We start from the raw sequence: 25,328 nt of genomic DNA on the forward strand, positions 1-25,328 counted from the left end.
AGCACAGGGACTGGAAGACTCATCACTAGTTAATACAACAAAAAACTTTCTTCCTACCAGTTCCACTCATTGATTCATGTGTCTCCCAGGAACTCACAGAAGATTATGTCTATTAAAATCCTGGCTTGGTTCTGATGATACACGTTTTTATCTCAGAATGTGTATGAACCAAACAACTTGGCATGTGCCCTTGTCACGTCGTCCACCCACCCAATAGTTTGTACGTTCCTGTTTTATGCAGTGTTGTCACGTTAAAATTACAGAAAGTTAACTACAACATCTACTGTAAGTTTTACCTTCTAAATATGTATACCTATAGCCCTTATGGTGAACTCCTCTCCTGTTCCCACCATACTAACACAACTAAAAGGGGCACATGCACCAGAATAGACTGGGTCTCTTTCTCCACCAGCTCTCTGCCATCCTCCAAAACATTTCTATTTCACATATTCAGATTAGAAAGTTACCTGATCTCTATGTTAATACTTCTGCTGATGGTGCTCTTGCTGTCTCATACCCTACTTCAATGGCCAGCTTCAGTGCCACCTGTAATTTCTTCATTTCACATAAAATCATAGAATGATTTGGGTTGGAAGGGACCTTAAGAATTATCTTATTTCAACCCCCCTGCCATGGGCAGGGACACCTTCTACTAAGTGCAAAACATGCAAAACGATAAATTAAACAAGTTTATTCTGCCTCAGAACAGTTTCCTTGTATTCATTCTAGAAAGAAAAGACTTGGGAAAGATATGTAATCTTCTCTAGCAAGGCTGGGCAACCAGGTCTAGGTGTCCTTGCTTGAGCAGCGTGGTTGGGCCAGATGACTTCCAGAAGTCCCTTCCTACGTCAGCCACTCTGTGATTCTGTAATAGCCCTCCAAAGAGAAAGGACTGCTGTACAGAGGAAGAGAATAAATACTTTTTGATATCCAATGAAAAAGAACCAGATCAGGCTCCCAGTGCGGTGAGTGGGACTGAGGCCAGACATTAAGTAGAAAGTCTCCCCTGTTAAGACTGGAATGAAGGATCTAGGGACATTAGAGCATCTCAACAGCATCCTTGAATCAGAAAAACGCCACCTGGGAACACCTGTTGCACACCTATCCCCTATAAATTCTGTTCCTGTGGAAATCATGCCATTGCAAAGATTAATACATTTTTATGCACCTGTATTTGCTGCCTTAGAATAACTCCCCTATCCTAGATCCATTTCTTTCAAATCTACCTGCATTCACTGTGTCCCACGTACTAGATACTCAATTCCCCTTGTCACTGTTCACTTCCTTACACTTTGTTATTCTGCCTGAATGTCCCTCCAAATGTACACATTATCAACTCATTGTTTGTTCAGCTAATTCCTTCCTCTCTGCTACCTTTCTTACTAATAATGTTCTTACTAATAATGTTCATTGATGGCAGTCTGATTCCTTTTGTTCTCACATTTGAAACAATTCATTTAGCAGTCTACCTTCCCCTTAAATTTCTCTGTATCTAACACAACTAAACTCTTCCCTTTCACCTGCCCTTTCAGTGGTTTTATTTCTCCCCAACAAAACCACCAGTGAAGGTGGAAGCAAACACCCTGGAAGTGACAATGATCACACTCTGGAGTAAGGATGATCCTAGTAATCCTTTGGGATTTAATAATGAGTGGTATGCACTTATGTGGGGACCTAGTATGGGCTCAGAAAGCCGCGGGCAAATAGCATTATACTCTGTCAGATGGGCAAATGATTTCTTGAGAAGGCAACAAACACAGACCTAGGTAAGAAGTACTAATAACAGACATAATGCTATTACAGTTCTTTTCCGAGGGGCTAGAAATTCAAAGTTCATTTGTACTGTGTGATTTTCAGACACTGTTCTCTATTAAACACCATTCAAAACATCAGCAGGGTTTATGTGGTTAGTAGCCAGACCACTTGTGAACACCAGTTGTCAGTAGAGTTGGGATGCTGAAAGGCCAAAAATAAAAAGTATCTTTTTGTTTCCTAAAGGATTAATCTCAGAAGCATCCAGAGCACTCTTTTCATATTATAATGCCAGAAAATAAGGAAAAAAAAAGAAAGAAAAAGAGCACATTTCATATACAAAATAGATCAAATTCTGGGTATGAATAAGCTGTCAACCTGCACATCTATGCCAGGATACACTGGATATAGATTAAAACCTATTCAGTAATACAAAATCTAATAGAGTAACTAAACTATATGAGAACAAAAAGTGAAGTCACATTATGCTCTCCAGGTGACCACTAGAAGCTGTCTTATATTTAACGGTGACTTGGGCAGAAGAACACAGAAAGTGAGTGCTTCATTGCACTCTGGGTAGTAAAACAACTTCTTACAGAGGGGAACAGAGCAGAAAACAATAAAATAAAGAACTATCAGCATAGAGTTAGAACCAGGTAATCATGGAAGGAAATAATCACAGACCTATGTTAATTGCACCTATTATAATTCTCTTTGTGTAGAAGAACTGGGAGCTCTACTTACTTTCACAGAGACGCCTTCTCAGCTTCCCCCGAATTTTATCGATGGCATTGTAATCGGAGACATGAAACACGTGAGCAGACTTGGGATCTGAAGCAATCTCATCGAGTTCCTCTTTTAAGGCTTCGCCAACACCCACTGCAAAGATCCTAATTCCAGCCTGACGGGCTGCAGTGGCTGGATCCAAGACGTAATCCTGGCTCCTTCCATCAGTCAGAAGGATAGCCACTTTTTTAACAGTTCGATCACTAAGTCTCCCACCTGCTTCTTTGGAAAAGCTGTACGTGTTGATGTACCTGAGAGCATCTCCAGTGTTTGTGTTGCCCCCATAGTACTTAATTTTTCTGGCGGCCTCTTTGATTTCCTCACGGGTTTTGTATTTTCCCAGTTCGAACTCGGTGGTTGGTCGATCGCTGTATCGCACCACACCTACACGGGTTTTATCTGGGCCAATCTCGAAAGTTTCCACCAAATTAGCCACCCACTGCCGAACCTTCTCAAAATCTTCTTTTCCAACGCTGGAGGAGGCGTCCAAGATGAACACGAGGTCATAGTGAACGTTCTTGCAACCTGCAGGAGTGGCAGAATATATCGCTGAGGGAAGGTGAAAGACAAGTATCAGATATAACAAATATTCCCTGGGCATGGCTCCTCAGCGAGCTGTTCTGAGGAGGCAGCAAACCTCCCTATCCTGCAGAGAAAGTGCAGATTCTCAGCCTCTCTTCCTTGTGATTCACCTCATCTGTTTCAGGACATCTACAGTAGATCGGCACACGCTTCTCTTTGAAATGCAAAGCCTTTCTCTTCCTGCACTACTAACTTCCTTTGCTCAATCTTTCACCTACACCATCTGCATGCATATGAAGCTATTTTTCTCTTTTAAAAACTTCATTGCAGTCCCTCTGCTCAGGCAATGCTCTGAAATGACCTTGGCAGCTCAAGAGACCTGCTCTGACCTTCCCTTTGCCAATCCTGACCTTGAGTAGTGAAGCTTTCATGTTCCCTCTTGCATTAGCATTATGATTTATTTATGCTTAGCTAGAAGCACTTCTTCTGCTCAGCATGATATCTTGGTGAAGCAAGTTTATAACAAGATTATTTTGATTTTGAGGCTCTCTGCCATTGACTATTGACTAAAGGATGACTCACTGAATACTGGGATGGCTTCCTTGACAACAAAGGGCAGTTCCTTTGTGTGAGAAAAGTTCACTTATCCCCACAAACACCCTTTTGGCTCCAACCATGATATTTGTAATCTGAGGCCTATGTAATCCAAAAGGCAAATGTATTTTAATTGCAGTTTTCTTGCCCTATGAAACCAGACTGGTCATATATTTGTCAGCTGCTTACCAAGAAAATAGATCTCCCAGGAGATGTTTTCTATCTCTTTCTGAACACAGATAAACCAACCAGCAGTATATTCATAAAAAGACCCAGAGGTGATCAAGACGTATCAACATAATGCCACAGCTGGACAAAATGTATACATAGATATATTTAATTTACTATTATAAGCTATAGTCCCTAACAAATTACAGTTTCAAGACTGAAAACTGCTCTACAAAGTCAATGTATCTATGGTCACAACCATCAGCCATCATTTCTCCAGTAGTTCTTCTCCCACATCACCTCAGGAAGTACAACCAATCACATGAAAAAAAAAAAAGCACATGTAACATGGTGCATGACAGAGAGCTGGTCCGTACAAGTGCCTGTGCCACTGCATCCCTTTTATACGGCTTTTCTTTGCCCCATGGAACTGGAGATGTTATATGTGTCCTCTGAATTGCTGGCAATTGCTTTTAAACCCTGCTGCTTTACCAGGCTCTGAGCTAGCCCACATCTATCCACACCCACTGAGGGCAGATCTGTCCTGTTTCATTATAGGACCCTGATTTCCCCAACTATTCCCACTACATCTATGGCAATGACCTCCTTTGGGCTCTGACCTGGATCAACCAACCTACTTCCTTTGGTCAGAAAATCTGGGAGTAGTGGTGAAAATATGTGATTCCAGTCATTCTTGCTCTACAGTTGTGTGTTTTCACATCAGACTAGTTCCAGCCAAGTTCCAGCAATTAAATGCACATCAGTGACTAAGATACATTACATGTGCATCTGAAGTGCATCTCGCAGCTCAGTTTCATAGGAAATTAATACAGGGCTGCTCACTAACGTGAACCAAAGCACAACAACAGGAAATGCTTGAAAAATTCACTGTGTAAGTTTTGAAATCCTTGCCAGGGCCCTGACAGCATGGTTATTCTGTGGGGCTTGGCTGTCAGGGATCCATGGCCTTGAGTGAACTTCTCAGGAAGAGCTCTTCTAGGAGCATTCAAGAAACATTTGCCTCTCCTTCCTCTGCAAGCTGCTTTTAAGGAAAAGTTGTCACCCTTGGTCCTTGCCTGAGCCACTGACTGATTTCCCAGCTTCACTTCAAACCTGCCTCACCTCTGTGGACATGCCTGGAGAGTGGCTGACCCCAGCTGCTGTTTTCAGACCTCACAGAATGAGAGAACGGTTTGGGTTGGAAGGGACCTCAAAGCTAATCCATTTCCAACACCCCTGCCCTGGACAGGGACACGTCCCACCAGACCAAGTTGCCCAAAGCCCCATCAAGCCTGGCCTTGAGCACCTCCAGGGATGTGGTATCCACAGCTTCTCTGGGCAGCCTGTGCCAGTGCCTCACCACCCTCTGAATGAAGAATTTATTCTGAATGTTTAGTCTAAATCTATTATTTCTTAGTTTAAAGCCATTCCCCTTGTTCTGTCCCTATACCCTCTGACAAAGAGTCCCTCCCCAGCTTTCCTGTAGCCCCCCTTTAGGCACTGAAAGGCTGCTGTAAGGTCTACTCAGAGCCTTCTCTTCTCCAGGCTGAACAACCCCAATTCCATCAGCCTGTCCTCACAGGAGAGGTGCTCCAGCCCCTTAATCATCTTTGTGGCCCTCCCCTGGACTCTTTCTAACAGGTCCATGTCCTTCTGGTGCTGGGGACCGCAGAGCTGAACACAGAGCTCCAGGGGGGGTCTCACAAGAGCAGAGCAGAGAGGGACAATCACCTCCCTTGCCCTTCTGGCCATGATGCTTTTGATGCAGCCCAGGATACAGTTGACTTTCCGGGCTGCAAGTGCATATTGCCAGCTCATATTGAGCTTCTCATCAACCAACACCCACAGGTCCTTCTCGACAGGGCTCCTTTCAATCCATTCTCCACCCAGCCTGTATCTGTACTTGGGATTGCCCCAACTCAGATGCAGGACCTTGCACTTGGCCTTGTTGAACGTTACAAAGATGACACAGGCCCAACTCTCAAGCCTATAAAGGTCCCAGAATGTTGCAGGTGGTGAAAATGAACATCATCTCTTGCTTTGTTAATTTCTGTTGCAAGGAATATTCCAGAGACTTCACCCAGGTGCTGCCGTTCCTCCAGTGTCTAAGGGAAAAACTTATACGTATGGGTTTGGGTTTATGTTGGGAACAACCTGTCCACATCGGATCACACTGGAAACAACCTGTCCACACAAGATCATGTTCTGTGATGGCATTTTGTAAGTGAGGGAATGCTTTTCTCTAACCACAGAGCAAGAAAGGTCTGGATGGATACACCAGAAGCATGAGCAGCCTTCTGAACATTGTTGCAAGGAGGAATATAGCAATTCTCTCAAGGGTAATGAGAGCATGAAGATGATGGAATATATGGATTTATATTATGGGATGTCAATTACATTACATCCATGTATATAGGTTAGATTGCCAAGTGTAGTTCTGCTTGCTCTTTGCAAAATATAAAGGATATAACAGTAAAGGCTAAGCAAGAAATTTCTGCTTTCAAAATGAAGAAAAAAAAAACACTATGTTAATCTATGATGCTTGAAAAAAAAAAAAAAAAAAAAAGAATATTAAATAAATTAGACTTACTAAAGAATATAAAGGTTTAACTATAAAGCCCACAAGGTACAGACCTTCCTGTTGCTCATTTTAATGACTCTCAGCAGGTGAGATGGCTGCAGTTTGAAAACAAACACAACAGAAAGAATCTATCCTATCTGTGTTCAAGGGCAATGAGCCTTAAAACAAGGTGGTTTTGAAGTTTAAAAAGCAATGCCTATTCAGGCAGTATTGCAGGGAAGAGAAAGACGGTTTTTCAGGATCATTTTCTTAAAGTTAGTGATTCTTTGCTTACAGACCTAATGGCAGTGAGATTAAATGCTGCAGAAAAGCTTTTACTAAATATTAATCTGCATTTTTAGCACAGTAATGTCCACTACTGGACAAAATTGATTGTTTTCCAAGAATGCTATTATAATGTTGTTTACTGGCAGAAACAGTTCATGTTAAGGGAATATGGGAGATAATTCATAGAAAGTGAACTTTCAGTTTTGTAATTACAGGAATGCTCTGTGGAAACATAATTCTAGGAGTTGTATTCACCAGCTCAGACACTGAGTCAACCGTTTTGCTATATTGCCATTAAAAATAGTCCACAAACAAGCCATAAGACCCAAATTATTTAAAGTAATCACAGAAAAAACATATAAATGGTACCACCATTTCCTTCCTTTGAGTGATCCACAAGCAAAAAAAAAAAAAAAAAAGATGCTATTCCACATTATTTTGTTACTGAGTACTTACTCCTGTTAAACTTGATACAAAAAGCCTTACATAGATCACATAACATCACTGTAAAGCAGCTATTCCTTAGACAGAGAGAAGTCTAAAAACTCCTTTTCTTTACTATAAATTAGCCAAGGATACAGAATAGCATCTTTGCTAGAAAAAGAGACAGAAAGACTCCACCTCAAACATATATAAATAATTAAAAGATAATAAATAAGCCTTTGGGCTTTCATAATGAATAAGCAGAGTAGGTCTACAATTGTATTTTCTCCTTGACCTCTAACACTTCTAGATAACTCTTCCTATTTCCCCTTAAAAAATAATGTGTCCTTGTGAAGACAACCCATAGGAACAGCTTCTCAATCACACCATCCTCATTCACAGAATCGCAGAATGGCTGAGGTTGGAAGTGACCTCTGGAGGTGATCTGGTCCAACTCCCTGCTCAAGCAGGCCCACCTGCAGCAGGTTGCCCTTCAGTGGCATTTGAGGGAAGGTGCTAACTGGCACAGGCCAAAAACCATGTCAGGGTTCATTCTAGGCAGTAGGAACCATGAGCCATGGCTGAGCCAACTTGTCTAAACCCACAGCAGAGCCAGGAACTCTAGTTAAATCATAACCTTGATCTCTGAGTTACCTCCATCCCTAAGGTCTGTTTTATGTCTTTTCAGCAGTAAATGTCTTGCTTGTTTGTTTTTGTTTTTTTTTTTATTATTTGTTTTCTTGTTTTCCTCCTACCAATGATAGCATCTCAGCCACGTAAAAGCCCCAGCAGCTATTTAACAGGAGTGGGATGCTGCATACCTGCTCTTTGTGCCTCAGTCCTCTCCCCACCGAACACAAGTGTAAGAAGAACCAGGAGATGGGGTACGCGGCGTCTTCCCATAACAGACATATCTCCTTCCTCACATCAGCTTGTCTTTTCACCGTGGTGAGAAGCTCGCAAGAAATCCAATTTGTAGCCTAGCAAGGAAAATAAAGAGCAAGTGTTATCTCATAGAAAAACAAACAGAAGCAATGATGCAAGCCATGAGAGCACCGTTTTTGGGAGCTGTCGCTTCCGCCTGTCATTTTGTTGACCAGACACAAACCACTCAGACAAAGAGGCAAGAAGTTCACCTACTTTTCAAATGCTATAGCCTTTCACTAGCTCTATTCAGCATGCAGCAGCCTGGACAGAAAAAAAAGGAGAGAGATTACCAGATTATTATACTTTAATTGAGCCCACTGCCAACTACACAATCAACGCACTGGAGTGGAAACCATTCCTGACCCGGCCCTCCCACACATTCATCGTTAGGGGAAACAAAACGCGGAACCGAGTTACAGCCCACTGCAAATCACACACGACCCATTGCCACTGCACCCATCGCTGCTCTCCGTTCCCAAGCCCCAGAAATGCTGAGCACTAAAAACACGTGGCTGTTTTCATGCATTTGCTTGCTGCTCTCAGTTGATGTCTATAGTATTAAACTCAGCAGCTTCAGAACGAGTCTTTCGACTATTTAGATAAGAATTGCAAAAGCTCAGGTGGAACACCTTCAGTTTAACGTCACTGGTTCAAATTTACCCTGTCTGAAGCCACGGAAATCAGCAGGTATTGTAGCAAGGCAATTAAAGTTTAGCAACATTTTCTAACACTAAGCTAACTCTTTTTATATTATTTCAATATTTAATTATTTATTTACTCTTTTTAAAAGCTAATTTTTACTATAAAGATCATAAAGTCATTGCAATTTTATGGACTGAGTTTCATACATGCAATGGAAAACAGTTTCCACTCTGTATCTCTTATTGCCTAGGGAATCATTTTGGAAAAGTTTCTCCCAGCTCCTGAATCCATCTTTTCCTTCTTAGTGCACACATTTCTTGGTTCATTTTCTTAAGGAATTTCTGCTTCCTCTGTCTTTTAACATGCACATCAGCTTCCTTCTGTTGATGGGTACAGAAGCCAACTATATTGTAGATCATTGCTGTAGGGCTGATTATGCATTCTAGGCTATTTCTTTTCAAAGCCATAGGGTTTTGGGGGAATCATAGACAAAAAGAATGGTGGTGTCAGCATCTGTTCAAATACAGTCTTGATCAGTCAAATGTTGGGCCAATCTCTATCATGTCTCTCAGAAATAAATTGCACATCATTCTGGCTTAGGAAGCAAAAAAATGAAAAATCTTCTGTAGTCATTGAGACATAGCTGTAAATTCTTATTCCAAGGACAAAATACAGGCCTCTTGATTTTAAAAAATCTGTATCATATACAGACAAGGAGAAAACAATGCACCTAACACATCCTGCGCTCCGCAAATAAAAAGTAGGAAGCATCTGCCAGCAGTGGAATATAAATTCAAGAAAGGATCAAAAATAAATAAATAAATAAAAGTCTGCTTTTTTATTCAAGCAGCATCCCGAAATCCAAAGGGTACAAGCAGGTACTGTAGTTTACACCTCTGCCAGATGGTGTCCCTGCGAGACAGTGAGGTGCTCAGGTCTGAGCTCCCTGGAAGAGACTGCGGGGTAAAATATAAAAAAGGGCATTAAAATATCACAGTGCCCTACAGTAGTTAGAATTTCCTTCAAAATAAACGCATTACCGAAATACCGATCAGGCAGCTGCCTGCGGAGGGATCGGGGCAAGCACCATTTAAAATAGCTATGGGAGCCCAAGGTTTTTCCTCCTGTGTATTTCTCAGGAAATGTTGGTTTCTGGCACTTAGGGGTGGCAGCGAGAGATGAGAAACCAGATCTGCCACGGGGCATTCTCCACTCTCAGCACCAGGAGCTCAAAACATCATTTCTGTGTGTCTGGGCTTGCACGCCAGCGAAGTTTTATAAATACATTATTAAAAACAGCCTTTGCCAGCTGCTAACCCACACGGGGCCAGGATAAATGGAGCAGACCAGCAGCTGGTGTCACTCAGCAGAACGGTGCCGGGATGAGCTGAGGCTGGCTCGGAAGGCAGCAGATGTGGAAAGCTTGGGGGGCACGGTTCGCTTCCCATACTTCTGCCCCAAAAGAAGGACTGGAGAGCTGTGTTTCAAAGTCATTCATCCCCACTCCAGGCTAAAATACTTCAAGAGTTCATTGCAGTGTTATGAATGCTGAAAGGTATCTCAGAGCAGTCATTTGGACTAAAAATAGGGGGAGAGGGGGAACACAAATCAAATCAGAACATCTGCTTAAACTCTAGAATCATAACCTGTGGTAGCTTTAATGCACATTTGTGGTTCAGTGTTATTCTTGCATTCAGGCCAAAATACATCATTTTATCCATTTCTACAGCACAGAGAATTGAACCAAGTCTCTTAACTTGCAACTGGTTTATGTATGGATGTTTCAGGGAGACGAAAGTGCCCCATCCACATCAACAAGACTCACATCCCAGTAATGAAGTCTTCAGGGGTGTTAGAAGAAAGGTTGGAGATAAAGCATTTCTAGTGAGAGGTTTTCCACAGCAGTTTTCTTCCCACTTCAGTTCACCACCATGAGACGAAGCCCAGTCTGTGGTCACAGCATCTGATCAATGTTTATATCCTATTCCAGGAGGAAGGGTTGAAAGTCTGGCACAGTCTACGCTTCAGAGTGACCCAAGAATAAGAAATTATGTTTAGGGGTCTCTGTTTACAGTTGGCCAACGTGGTTTTCTGTTATTACTATTTACTTCAGCCTATCACTTGGGAATATTTTTCCTTCAGGTGGCATAAGTCAATTTACATCCTTTAAAAATACCTCTTTTTTCTGTTCATTTTGCAAGCATCACTAGGGGATCCCTTTGTGACACATTTACATGTATTAAGTGATACCGCAAAAAGACCTGACAAACCCTATTATGTCCAAGTTTGCTACCAAACTGCAAACTCTGTGCCTGAGGTCCCATTTTTAATAGTTTACCAGGGAATAAAGAAATGAATAGTTCTGGCTACATGCAAATATGATGTAGGAATGGCATCGGGGCTGAAAAGCATGCTTGTAAACGTTAAAGTGAGCTCTCTGTGCTTAAAATACAGGCATAATACCAAGCTATTCATACAGCCTCACAGCTGAACAAACAATATGCAGAAGATAGACACAAGCTCTGCATAACATTTAACTTTTTCGGAGGGTGGTATAGAGTTATGTCAGTGAGCATCCATGGCAAGTAAATTCACTTTGGGAAATGTACGGTCATAAAAAGCAGCACTGAGAGAAAAAAAAAAAAAAAAAAAAGGAGCTGAAGAGCTGACTGGATCTTCTCATCTCAAAAGTATTTTATTCTTTTGCTCATTGTTGGGCTTCTCTTGTACTCCTGTGTTGTAAGGGATGCTGCTTTGTCTTCTTGAGCATCATGGAAGCTGAGAACAGCTAGGGCTCTGCATCCAAAGCATCCCATACACATTCAGAACAAAACAACATAGCCGGGCTGCATTTTCTTGTGCTTTTGTTTGTTTGTTTGTTTTTCCCTGTTTGAACCAAAATAAAAGAATATCCTGACATGGGTTCATTTGGAAAACAAAGCCCCTGCTCTTTGCAAATAAGGCAATGGGGTTTTCTGTCCTGCTCTCTCTGGTTTTGTCCTACCTGGGCTGGATGCAGAAGGGACAATAGAGGGACTTTGTTTTAGCCCCACTTCTTGGATAGTGCTGTCACATCATTGTAATTCAGGGGACAAGGAGGGGAAACTTGTATAAAAGAATACAAGTAAAATTGTGTGCTTAGAAATGGCATCCTGCAAAAATGAAGAGAAAAGAAGGGACATATACAAAGAATGTGGCAGAGCAGAAAACTTCAGAGCATTTCTAGGATGTGTGATTTAAGCACAAGCACTGGATATTCCCGGCTTCAGCCCCCAGACTCTGCTCTTCTGTCCTGGTTTGTGGCATATCACCGACACAAAAACCTTTGTGAATCAGAGATGGGAAAAAAAAACACACACACACACACACACACACCAAACAGACCGATTTATTTGATCCTTCATCCTTTATACAAATGAGTCTGTCACAAAACTGTATTAACTCAAAAAACAAAAACACACAAACAAAAAACCTGGAGTCAATACTAAGGCGATCATTTCAGCAGTGCAATCTAATAAAACTGCTCGTACCTCATGCATGCAAAAGTTCAAAGACCCTTCAGGGACAGTGCAAGGAGCAGTGATTCAAGTCTGAATGTAAAAAGCATGTCTAGCTGGGGACTGAAGTGTGCTCATTAACATACCTGAGCTTTTACTGGAGGATATGGTTTACTAGATCCTGACACCAACCTGTGCATCTCACTGTTAAATTCTAGGGGTGCTGATATTGTTTTTCTTAATCTCACCCATTTGTCTGCTGCTGCTGCACATCACCATACACCATATAAATGTTCTAGCTATGCTGGCATTCATAATGTGATTTTAAATGTCTTTAGTATGCTCCTCTGAAGAAGAGATTAGCCTAGGGTGGAAAAGACAGTGTCCGATTATACAGTTTTTCACACACACAAACAAAAAAAAAATAAAGAAAAAAAAAAAAAGAACACTAATACATCTGACATCTAGTAGAGTCAGCTTGTTGATCGTGTCTCTTCCAACTCCTGAACTAAGCAATTTAATTATCTAAATTATTGCTGATATGAGCAGGAAGCACACCATATAAAAGAGAGATGGGGCTTTCTCCCCCCCAGTCAGCTCATGCCATCGTATATCTTTGTTCAATGCTTTTTCAAGAAATCATCCCATGGCATTTCTGGAAGATATGCATCTTTCCAGGCCTGATCTAAAGCCAAGTGTAGTTAATGAAAACAGGGCCATTGATTTCAGCGCGCATTATTTCAAAACCCAAATGAATAATAGAGCAGAAAATCCTCTGCTAACACCACAGTTACTCCCGAGGTACTTTGTTTAACTACAACCGATGGAAAATCTGTGAAACCAGGGAGGAGACTGTCAGTAGCTCCACAGCTGGTTAGTTGGGGACTTTCATGAACCCTGCCAGCCATGAGGTCCCCAGCACCTGCTGTAAGTACTGAGGCTGTGGGAGCTGGTGTTTCTTCCCATCTTTTGCATTATCACGTCTCAAAATCAGCTCCTAAACTGCTCCCCAAAAAGCAGATCACTTGCACTGAGATGGTTGGCGTGAATGCTAGCCAAAGAGATCTGTCATTTTGACAGGAGATGAAATGGGGCGCCGAGGGAAGAGCAGCAGAGCCTCCAAACCCATCGGTTTGTTTGCCTTAGCTGAACTCTCTTGGTGCTCCGAAGCACTTGGCGCTGGAACTGCCAGGCCCCGTGAATGATTAATATTGCTGCATTTGGAAAGAAGTTTGATCATGCAACAAATAAATTGCATGCAGAACAATCAGGAGGGGGAAATTAATAACTAGCTGCTTGCTAAGTGACAGGTGTCTGTCCAGGAGACTGAACGAGGCAGGAATTGGATGGGAAAAAATATCATACAGAGAAGGGTAACTGAGTGTCTTAAAGGATCAGACAACATTCTCCAGGGGGGACTGGATTAACTCAGCACGGGCATTTCCTAATTTCTGCATGCTCCACTTTGCAGCCGTAGAAACGTTCTTCTAACCTCCGTGGCACTGCACGTGCTCTTGCAGGGAAACCTGAGAGAAAGTCAGAACTGGAATTGGGCAGCTCCTGACTCCTTAACCCACGCTTAGATCGTCTATCCCACCAATTGATCCTTTGTGAGTGCATCCCCCTCAGACGATTTAAAACAAGCTATTACTGGTTGCCTGCCAAATTGATGCAGTTCTAAAATACCCTATGTACTGCTCGAGCACTTTGCGATGTATTTTTGCCTGCTGTAGCCACACAGTGTCTGCAGGCTAAAGCCTTGATGCAATAACCCCAAGTATAACTTTCCAGTGATTTGTCCAGAGGAAGTAACTTCATATTTAAACTGTAATCTTGTATATCAAATCTGGCTACAAAAACCCCAAACAAACCTAAAATAAAATGTCTCTGAGATAGAATCTCCTAAATCCTGAAGTCTGTGGGTACCTCCAATTCCACTACCGTTCCCAAATTTACCTTGGCAACTTTTTTAAACTTAGCACAGAAGCATCTCTCCTATTGTCACTGTAGCAGGGTTTGCAGTACACACATATCCTAGAACTGAAAAGTCCACCACTTGCATGTAATACAAAGCACACTGTCAATTTAGGATTATAGACAACACTATTCACTGGCATCCTCATGGAAAGAGGAGCCCAATTCAAACATTTAATTTTAGAGCCACTGGTGTAAAGGCTATCCAGATTAATAAGGAGTGATATTAGTGAGTCAAAAACCAAAATGACATCCAAAGAAGTTAACAGCCCAAACCATGGAAGAAACTTTCAGTGGAGTAGAAAATCCCAAGACGTCCCCAGCACATGCTCTGCCTGTCCTTACTGCCATATGTGTGGAGAACATTGATTTATTTTAGGGTCACAGGACACCAGTCCATTGACTTAAGCCCTAAAACCTGCATGAGGCAAGTTCCACAAACCCCGTTTCCTTTCAGGCATAGACAGAGCGGTTCCAGCCCGCATTAACGATTGGGAAGAAGACTTTAACACTGAGCCCCTCGAGGCCATTCAATATGAGAATGCTCTACTCATACCGGGCCCATTTCCTGCTTTTTATATCCTCATGGAAGTTCTTCCAGCTCCTGGAATGAAACCTAATATATTATTTTTTTTTAGTACAGTACAGGATTATGTCAGTAAAAAGACCCATATGTCATGGCTTTATATAGTCAGCTAACAGAGCTGGAGCCAGGAATTGGGATGGGATAACAGCCTAAATCTGGAAAATAGGCAACATATTTTTCTAACAGGGAGGAGAGTGGTGAATGTATCTCCCAGAAGTCCTACTGAGGCCCATCCAGGGAAGCATTGCTTTGGATTTCTTGCCCAATGCATTATGATAATGGCATGAAAAGGGATTACCAGAATCCCTAAAAGTTCCAGAAATAAGCTCATACCAATTGTTTCTCATTCCAAAGGTTAATAAAAGGTCCACAGTCATTTGAAATGTACCACACACTCATCAACCACCCACTTTCCAACATTTTTACTGAGGACAGATAATTTCCCAAATACAGGAATACACATATCCTACGCACACTATGTGGGTGAATCTCTCCTCCACTTGTTCCAACATGTTAATGGCCATCAAATTTTCTGAAGGTGTGTACAGAAAGGATGGCTACATTTGATTAAGAGATCAATCACAAAGCCTTTTCATTGCCTAATTTTCATGTTCTTGGCCTCTGTAAAGAAACACAGAACTCTACTGAGGACACCACCACACCAACAAAAGTGAAAGATTTCTGAACAAAGGCCATAAAACCAGAAGATACCCAGAACCACATGGGAAGGTGCAGATAAGAGGGTGACATCCTCAGCCTTGCCCTGATGCTTTCACTTAACACTTGTCCCCTGTGAGGGATCCACTGCCTGAAACCCACACAGATGAGCATCTCCAGGCTCATCTCTACTGAGAACAAGCATTGCCACCTCTCTTTTAAAAGAAAGAAAATAAAAGGACAGCTGAATGGGCAAAGAAATAGGCAGCTTGCAGGCAACCCTCTCCCACCACATATTCTGGAGAAGGCCATTCTTTACATCCCTGGTGCTGTACAGAGGATTTGAGACTGAAAGTCTTGGAAGTAGGTGCCTAAATATCACCCAGGCTTTTTTTTGGCTTGAACATAAAATGTTTCTCTCTCTCATGAAAGGATCTAGGGATAGGAGGAAAAGGGAAAATGCAACTTCTCTGACCCTAGGGGTCTGCATTGTAGATGCCTTCACCGTCACAATAAGCTCCTTTAAAGTAAGAGAAATGAGAGAACTAAGGAGCACAGCCTTATTGCAGCACAAGCTTTGAGTCAAGGCAAGTTGAAAATCAGATCCGTGATGCCGCTGGGATCTCTGCCCAACATTGTAAGCACCATCAACACAGGACTAGCAGGTAAGGGGAGCACATGAGACTCAAGCAAAAGCAGAATTTCAAGGATCTTAAGTCTGAGACTGAGATAAAATATACTTCCCTGCCCCCAGTTTCTGAATGCAACAGAGAGGAAATTGCTGCCCGTGAATCATCCTGCCAGGAGACCTGCAGTAAAGCTCTACTCCTGTCCCTTTTCCTGGCTTTTCTGTTTCTAGGGCTGTGAGTAAGAACAGGATGCCAATGAAGAAGTTAAAAGTCAAAAGAAGTATAGCAAATAAGGGTCTGGAAGCTGTAAATGAAACAGAAAATAACTGTAGCCAGAGAAAGCGTGCAAATTACTCCCATTTTCCTCAATGAAGGGCTCTCATGACTACTGCCACTTCTACAGAAAGGGTAAGAAACCAAAAGTAAAAAAACAAAACTCACACACAACTCTCACACCAGGGACGTGTCAGCTGTAGAAGGATTCTTAGTAGTTTATAAGAAAGGTCAATATCTACCACCCCAGCACAACAGCTCTGTCTGCCTGTCTGTGCTCCAAGCAAAGGGTCAGTGTCAATAATCCTGACACTGACTGGAAGGGTTCTGAATCACCTCAATTCTCATTGCAGCCTATCCCCTCCGCTCTGCTTCATTTCTTTTAATTCTTCTCACAAGTCTCAGAAATGGCAGCAGTCACACTCTTGAAGGAAATAGAGAGCAGAAACGGAGACAGCTATACAAAAATAAAGCTTGGGGATGAAACATGGAACAATAACAAACTCAGGTCTTCTTAACATTCTCATTTCTTCATATCTCAAATTCTTGTAATTAACTACAAGACACCTGTGACACCAAGCTGTGTCAAAGACCAGAAACTTAAAAATTACATGATTCCATTCCCTTTCCTTTTCATATTGTAATATCATGAATTCATACCTCAAAAGAAGAGAGAGAGGCTAGATAGGCTGTACCAGATATCAAAGGTTTTATGTGATGGTTAGAGGAAGGATACTTTAACTGAGTAAGGACTCAAATGTTTCTAAAGTTCCCATTAATCCAAAACTAATGACAAGTTTGCAGACTGAATTGTTATCTCAGAAACAGAGTACCGATCCTTACATACAGGTCTTTTTATGATGCTATCCCATTATCCCTGTGCTTTGTTCTCATACCAGTTCGTGCAGATGGCCAAGGGCTGGATGGTGACATCAGGAAAGCAGTAAAAGCAAAGACAACTGAAAACGAGGATGCCAGGATCAGACAGCAGGACATACAGCTGCTAACAGGAAAAGGACAGCAAATGCAGAACTGGAAACTTTGGTAGAGGAGAAAGGACAGGAAAAAATGCAGAAATGGAAAATAAATACACATTTAAATAGCAGTTCTAGAACTTAAATCAAATGACATCTGTGCTTTCTGGACTTTAGAGATGCATTTAAGAAGCTCTCTCACACTACACTGTCTCCTAAGACACTGTAGAGCTTTGGCTTGGTTTTATTTAATCTAAATTCAGATATTAGGTGTCTTAACTAACATTGTATGTGTTATACTTGAGCTACTCAGGGTGGGTCCCCCTCCTAGCTCACGGAGAAGAAAACAAATCCATACCTGGATTGATTTTATCTCTTTCTGAGGAGGATGAGTTAAACAAGTGAGCTACACACAAGCAGTGCTTATCTTCCTCAGAGCCTAGATAAACAGCTGAGATTTAGATGCTGATGTATCAACAGATGTCTGTGTGGTCAATGTGAGATAAAGCCAGCCAAAAGCAGCAACTACTCACAGACTAACAGTAACGATAGGAAACTTTAGCCAGTTCAGATGCAGAGGGTGAAAACAGTTGAGTAGAAAGACTTTGCCTAATGGGGAGAAGAAGCACATACAGATTTCTAAGCAGATACCCCTTCCAGAATGATGAAATTGTGTTACAAAAGCAGGTTTGGGTAGAAGGAACAAAGTGAAGCTACAAAGAGCAATGCCATTTTGAACTGTTATACTATATATCATGTATACTTACACAAAGACTGCTTTAGAACATCCCATTCAGGACCTAGCCTAATTTCTGGGTGAATCATTATGGACACAGGACCTAAAAGGGCATTTCTAGAATCTTGAATTGCCTAAAGGGTGAAACTTCAGTTTGACTTTTCTGTACAGACAAACTGAACTGGATGAAGTTAGTCATGATGTTCAATTGACGTAAATGCTCGCACTGACTCTGGAAGTAGGCTCCAGGATCTGGGGACCTGAGGACACACCACAACAGTAAAAACAAATGTGAAATAAAGCACTGAGTTCCTTGACCTTTTCTATGTCTTTTTATCACTAGATCTCCTTTCCCACCAAGCAAAGAGCAAGTGTTTTTCGTTGCTTTCCTTCTCACATCCAGGCAAGTGCAAAATATTTAATGCACCATCATGACGGGCAGAGATGCACATAAATTTACCCAAACACAAATAAACAAAGCAGTTGTTTTCTGAAGAGTAACAGTTTAAATAAAGTTGCTGCCTCTTTACTTTGAGTATATCTTCTAATTTCAATTAAAAAAACTACATGAGATTGTCCTTGTTTTGCTGTTTTGTTCTCTTTGTTCTCTGTGTTAGCATGGCTGACAGACTTATTTACTGGATGAAAACCGGGGTTATAACTCTTGTTTTCCATGGGTATGCATAAGACCTAATTTAAGGAATGACTGTTTTTCATATTTATGTCAACAAATTTAGAGGACAACTCTGACTTACAGATCTTAGCAGATAAAAAGGAAGATTACGTGCAATCTGATCTCCTCCGTAACGTGGGTCCAAAATTATCCTTAAAATATCAGTATCTCATTTATAGCTTGTACAAAAGAGGCAGTACTTTTCTGAGTCTAGAGAGCTTTCAGTCTTGATTTATGAGACAAAACATTCCTGCACCACAACTAGAAAGTTGTTCAGGTGATCAGTTACCATCACCTGATATACTGAAACTCTAGAATGAACTCATTCATCTTCTGTTTCCAGCGTCCTTAAACCATCATACTTTAATCTGAAACCCCGGCTTGTTTTTGGGGCCTAGTTTTGAGTTGCTAGGCTCAGGTAATATTCAAAAATTTCAAAATGTTCCCTACAAAAGTGATCATAAAACTCTACAATGCCAATAGTTATTCCTTAGCCTAAAAAGAACCCCAAACAGATGAGCAAATAAGAAATGAAATAAAACACCAGCTCAGCTAAATCAGCAGTGTTTTACTTATGCAATAAAGAGAGAAAAAATAAAAAGATTCCTCAAGATCAGCATAGCACCTTGCTTTTTATATGCCCTCCAGAAGCTCTAAACACTGCTGCTGCTTACCAGTGGCAGTTTAAATGCTTTAGGAGAGAAGCCAAACGCAAGGTGATGCTGAACCCTCCGAGTGAGAAAAACTATGCATTTGTGTACAACTAAACAGCAAGTATCTCAAGAAGTTCTCAACAATCCCCCCCCCTCTCCCCCTCCCAAGTAGCTATAGCAACTGCATTCACTGTGTTTTTACTGGAAAACATCTTTTAAAACTATCTAAGATAGTACATTTTTCAGCCGTTGTTTATGCATCTAACTTTCAGGTCTTCCGATGCAATCCCACTCCCCATTCAGCTCCCACCCCTACTGCTTCCACTTGGCATGCACGGCATGCGAGTTGCTGGGGTGACTCCCAAATTCTGGGAAGGAATTTTCTCTCTGAAATTCAGCATGCTTAAATCTGAACTGCTGGACTGTGGCTTTCATTTCCAGTGAAACGCCTTGCCAGCACAAAGACTTACATCTCTCAGGCAAATCTGACATCCGAGGAGAATTACACTAAAGCAATAACTGGTGTAAGTCCTAAAATACCATAAAGAGGATGGGAAAAGAAATAATCTTTGTTCAAGTAACAGTTAGATTTGGAGAAACACTTGCTGTGTTAGAATTCTGCCTTGCTATATTTGCAAGTGCAGTAAAGCAACAAATCTTCAACACTACTTGGGATACAAATGGCTTTGGAGAGCCATTATACTCAACTTGTCTGACATAAACTACACCTTCCCATGGCATAGTCTTCTCTATATGATTGGCATCATACAGTGCAGTAGTCATGTTTGACATTTTTCTGTTGAAAGGGATTTTTTCCCCCCTTGAAATAGCTATGTAAGACCAGAAGAGAGTGCTGGGTTTCCTTTATTCTTCGAAACAACCATTTCAGCAGAAGACTGCTGTAGGTTTAACTCGTCTCTCTGGTGCTTCCACGTGTACGAACACCAGCTCTGACTCTCAAGTCACTGAGACAGGAGTACCCTAGCTCTTCACATTTGCTCTCCCCTTTGAGAAGACAGAATTTTATTTCCCTCTGAGGTGTGTGAAACACTGAAAAGATCAAAAGCATGCTACAGTTCTTCATACTCGACACACACCTTCCACTTCTGAAGTCAGTGGAGAAGTGTTTGTCAGACAAAATTGCACGGTACATCCACTCCTCCACTCCTGAGTCTCTTCTCACTGACAATGGCCCCCTTATTCCCTTTCCACACCACTGCCTTAGTTTGACATATTGATTCATTTACTCATGTGTAGCAGCTTGTCTAGCTTGCCTCTGACTTTGCTAATTAAGAAGAGTCCATGAAAAAACACACACAAACACAAAAAGAAACTACAGAGCAACACCCTTCCTAACATATTATTAGATTTCAGGTAAAAGCTTTGTTTTCATATGCTGTACAAGCTAATCTGTCACTTTTATAAAGCATTCAGTTATATCCACAGCAATGCCACTGAAGAGCCATTAGACCAGAGTTTTCCCTATTATTGTATGCTTTTCAGGTGAAGTTCCTGTAAGGTTGAAAACATTAAAAGGCAAAGACCAATGTTAAAAGTTAGAATACAAGTCTCAGCACCAAGATTTTCCATGTCCATCTTAAGCCAGAGCACAGGTCGCTGCAACGCAGTGCTTATTCTTCTGTCACACACTGCTGCGATGTTATCACCAATGTTATTCAGCATTCCAATACAGTAAAACATTATGATACCTGGAAAATATTCACAAGTTGTCATCCTGTTCCTAATAACATCCCAGAGGCAAAAAGATTTCTTCCCTAGTGCATACCAGTGTACAAGAGTGTCAGCTTTATGACTCCAGCCTATGAGTTACGCCAGGAGGACTCAGATTCACTGGCAACAATTCAAGACCAGGAAAGTCAGGACAATGAAATGACTTCAAAGGAACATGAGTTATTGGAAAGATCATGCAAGTGCAGGCTAAGTATCAAGGCTTAACACATTTCAGTTTCATCAGATTCCAAGTAGCAGGAATCAATTACTTTTCTGTACCAGCAAATCTTTAGAATCTCAGCGCCTGACTCCATTCTGATGTGCAGCTGCAGCTCTATGTGTTAGTGTAACAAAAACAGTTTCTTTTCTTATCAAAAAGAAACTCCGACAACAAAACCAACAATAACAAAAAATATATATCTTAAGACCAAAAGGAATTAGACAAGAGTGAAGTATCACTGCCCCTGATGCTGAGGCTTAACCACCTTTCTTCAGAGGACAAGCCCTTAAAATATATTACCAAATCATTTAAGTCCATTCAACGGTTACTCTAAGATGACTCTTCTACTTAATGAGAGACTTGTCTTCAACCACAACTTATAAATAGCAGCATTGCTTTTGCCTGGTGTGAATCTCACAAAAGAAAAGGAACATTTATAAGGGAAAAGCAATCATCTAGGACTGGGCTACATTCTCCCATTTCTCAACTTAGGAAAAGAGATTTGGGAAGAGTATTTTGCCTACCATCTGTTTCTCAGCCACGTAAGACCTACCTTGTTTCTGAACGCCGTCCTGCAGCAGAGGAATGCCCTTCTTGCAGGCTGGAGCCCTGCAAGTAAACAGGCAGGGACAGGCAGGATGTGGGCAGAACTTGGGATCTACAACACCCGCCGCCCTGAGAGGCTGCACCCTCCCAGGGACCAAAGTAGCCTCACAGCCACCACAAAAGCAGAAAAGGACTGGCAATGAAGGGCTATCCCCACTGCAGTGCCTCCCATGATTACTGCTTGGGTAACACCAGCCCTTACCTCCCTCCTGGGCCAAGACAACACGTAAGCACTGCTCACCCTCCCTTTCACTTAAAGACCAGTTGCTGTGCTGGTCCCAGTATCCCTATGAATACTGGGCAATGCACCAGTACTTGCAGATACCCATTTAATTCAGACTGCTCTCTGGCAATCAAAGCTCACCAGCTTCTAGTCTGATTTCAAGCATTTCCTGATGCACTAGCCTAGAAAAGATGCTGCCAGCAATATTCTAGCTCATATACTTCTGATGTAAAGAGCAGCCTGAGTGCATTATTTTTTTTGTAATTTGTCATAAACAATTTTTAAAAAGATTCAAGTCATTTTGCAAATTACTGAAAACATTTTAAAAGCTCAATATTTTCAATATTTCAAGTGTTCCTACTGAACTCATCACATCAGGAGAAGCCAACTTTGACATTTTTTTTTTTTGAAATACCACACCCTGAATTATGTTCTTCAGAAATGACTACAGTCCTTGCTAGCCTTGCTGATTTAGTAACACAGCTTGCAAAAAGATCGATGTTCAGACAATCCCACTGGTATCTCAACATACCTCTTAGCAGATTAAAGTACTCCATATTTTTTTCATTGGGATGACAGAATCTACTCCTAAATAAAGAAACCACAGTAGAAGCCTCAATAAATTGGGAGTCATTTTCCACTTAAGTCCATATAACACTAAACACACTGTTGAAACCTTAAATCACAGAAAGCTGTTGTTAGTGACAGAGCCCTCCCTAGACTTCATGGATTTATTCCCAGAAAGCATTAAACCTAAGGGCAGGATTGCATTAATTTTCTTACCTTTATTTCCTATTCTGTTCATCCATCACTTAAACCATATCCCAAAGAGTTAGTTTTTACTGTGCAAGAAAGCATCAGTGTGCACAAGGTTAGAGACTTTTTTCTGAATTCAGGAGATACAATGAAAGACCACAGAGGATAAAAAACACATTTTTTTCCTCAAATATAGGCTTGAATGTGAAGTAATTCCTGAGCCCACATCCATTCAGACTTCTGCAACCTTCAAAATCTACTTATTTTAATCATCGGCTTTTCTTGTGGACACATTAGGGATCCCAAAACCTATGGCAAACCAGCAGGTGCTAAAAGAGAGATGTATGCCACTATTTTTATACAATGGTGACCAAAGGAAGCTGTCTGCATTTTCAAATACAACTTAAAACTTTCACGTCAGTGGAATCATCTCAGAATGATTTAAGTGTTTATTCTCCTTCAAGTGTCAGGTATTTTATTTATTTAATAAGACACGGGTACCCTATTTCTCCTAGAAAATAATAATACAAACTTGAAAAATTTACCCCAGTATGTAATACCTGACAAGCACTTCTGCAAATTTTAGCTTTTAATTCCCATTCTTTTCAGTCGTTGTTGGATACGTGAGTGATTTTACACCTCAGGGGACTGAAATTCATAGATTATTTTTGTGATTCAGTTTGACTTGCTCAAGAAGACCACAAGATTGCCTTTTGTGATAAACCATGACCTAAAGAGGATCATCTTCAGTAAAACACAAGATTGCGTAACTCCAAGAATCACAGGACTGGGCTGCTTCAATGCGCATCGCATATTTTATTTAAAAGGACAAAACAAGCCCTATAGTCATACAGATGCCCAAAAAGAAGACTCGTCTCTTGGCAGCAGACAACACACTTTGAATGGTGGCAATTCCAGAACGCTGAGCAGGTGATATCTGACTTGAAAACCCAGTAAGACAGCTGGGAGTTGTGAGACCTAGTGTAAAACCTACCACTCTCACGCAGTTGGCACTGTCTACTCACAGCAATGGAGGAAGTTACTGAGTGGGAGGTTTTCAGCAAGAAAGGGGAATTGTTCAATGAATAAACATCATAGGTGGTAAATGAATAAACATCATAGGTGGGAAAAAACAGGGGTAGGTAGGACAAATCCTTTCAAAAATTCTCTTTTAACCTGCCTACATCTCCTGAAGCATAATTTAGGAGTGTTTAGTGACACTCCCTCTCAATGCACCTTAGGGGATTTTGGCAGGGGAACAATTCAAAGACAAGCTCTGCCCTAAAGAGTTACACATAATTTTCCCATCCTAATTCCTCCAAGTTTCTCTCTCCTGAGTCTTTTAAAGCCCTGAAATAAAGTGCTCCTTCAACTGATCTTCCAGATGCTGCCATGCCTCAAGTCTCCCATCAACATACATCTCCCAGCAAGTCTCTGCTATGAACTGAATTAGAAACAGGTCCTGGAGGAATGAGATACGGGCTATAATCAGGCCATTCACCTGTCAGCTAGTCCGTAAAATGCCAGTTTTTCACACAGGGAACTTGGACACTGAAGGATCTGTTTTGCCTAAGGTTACTGTGACATTGCTGAGAATTTAGCTCAGTTCAGCAAGGCAAGTCTTGCACCAAAAGGAAAGCTTCCTTTTCCTTTGTTATCTCTGCTGGCACAGCAAAGGGCACCCTGTTTACCAGACATGATCCCAGTGCCTAAAGAGTTTACAATCTAATAAACAGAATTTCACAAATCCCATGAGTACACAGCCAGAAAGGATTCAAAAGGGATTAATAGCCTCCTTGCCCCTCCCATTCTTGTGGAGGGTATTTAAGGAGAGAAGCTCTCCCATACAGACAGCATCATGTCACAGAACAGAGAAGGGATTAGTACTTATCATCGGATCAGGCAAACAAGTTAGCTAAACAAGAAGAGCTGGTAATGAGGCAGAAAAGCTGTTTGTACAATAGCATGGATCCCCCCACCTAGGCATGGGTCAAGAGTATTCATAATACTGTTATTTAATTGAGAGACTTCACAGATAAAGGTCAACATCTGCAGACAGCTTAGGACTGACAATGGAAAAATCCATGCTCAGTGGAGCCTGTTAATGACAAATCAGAATTAATAAACATTATCCCATTTATAACAGGAATAAGCAAAAGGATCATACACGTAAGTGTCTGCTTCACAGAAAATTGCCACCATGCTCCAGCAATTATTTTTGCTGGCCATCTTCAGTGAAAGACAAACACTGTCTTCATAACAGCATTGTCATAAATTGGCTATGGGGGATGAATAAATCAACCCAAAGGCTAGTTTTCCCCAAAGCCAGTGTAATCCCTCCTCCTGCATGGGCCCTGGCGGAGACAGGGAAGAGCTTTTTTAAGATAACATGCAGCCCAATAGCCCAAAACTTCCTATATCATCTGTGCATGACTGAGCACATAGCTATGTGGGCATCATAATCAAAATGTGTATCTC

At 41.4% G+C, this 25,328-nt stretch overlaps 1 protein-coding gene across 3 annotated transcripts in view; it reads right to left on the reverse strand.

Annotated features, from left to right (window-relative positions):
* Positions 1-25,328, reverse strand: part of COL22A1 (collagen type XXII alpha 1 chain) — a 222,545-nt gene that overhangs the window by 188,044 nt on the left and 9,173 nt on the right. The window contains exons 2-4 of one of the 3 annotated variants that reach the window (XM_068672708.1): positions 8,234-8,281; positions 7,915-8,073; positions 2,497-3,063 (exon numbers count right to left, since the gene is read on the reverse strand). In XM_068672708.1, the coding sequence (XP_068528809.1) occupies positions 2,497-3,063; positions 7,915-8,005 (658 nt within the window). In that variant the 5' untranslated portion in view covers positions 8,006-8,073; positions 8,234-8,281. Of the gene's footprint in view, positions 1-2,496; positions 3,064-7,914; positions 8,074-8,233; positions 8,282-21,818; positions 21,974-25,328 lie in introns of those variants that run through there. The other 2 variants (XM_068672711.1, XM_068672709.1) reach the window with 2 other exon arrangements.

The sequence above is a fragment of the Anas acuta genome, chromosome 2, assembly GCF_963932015.1.
Source record: "Anas acuta chromosome 2, bAnaAcu1.1, whole genome shotgun sequence".
NCBI lineage: Eukaryota > Metazoa > Chordata > Aves > Anseriformes > Anatidae > Anas > Anas acuta.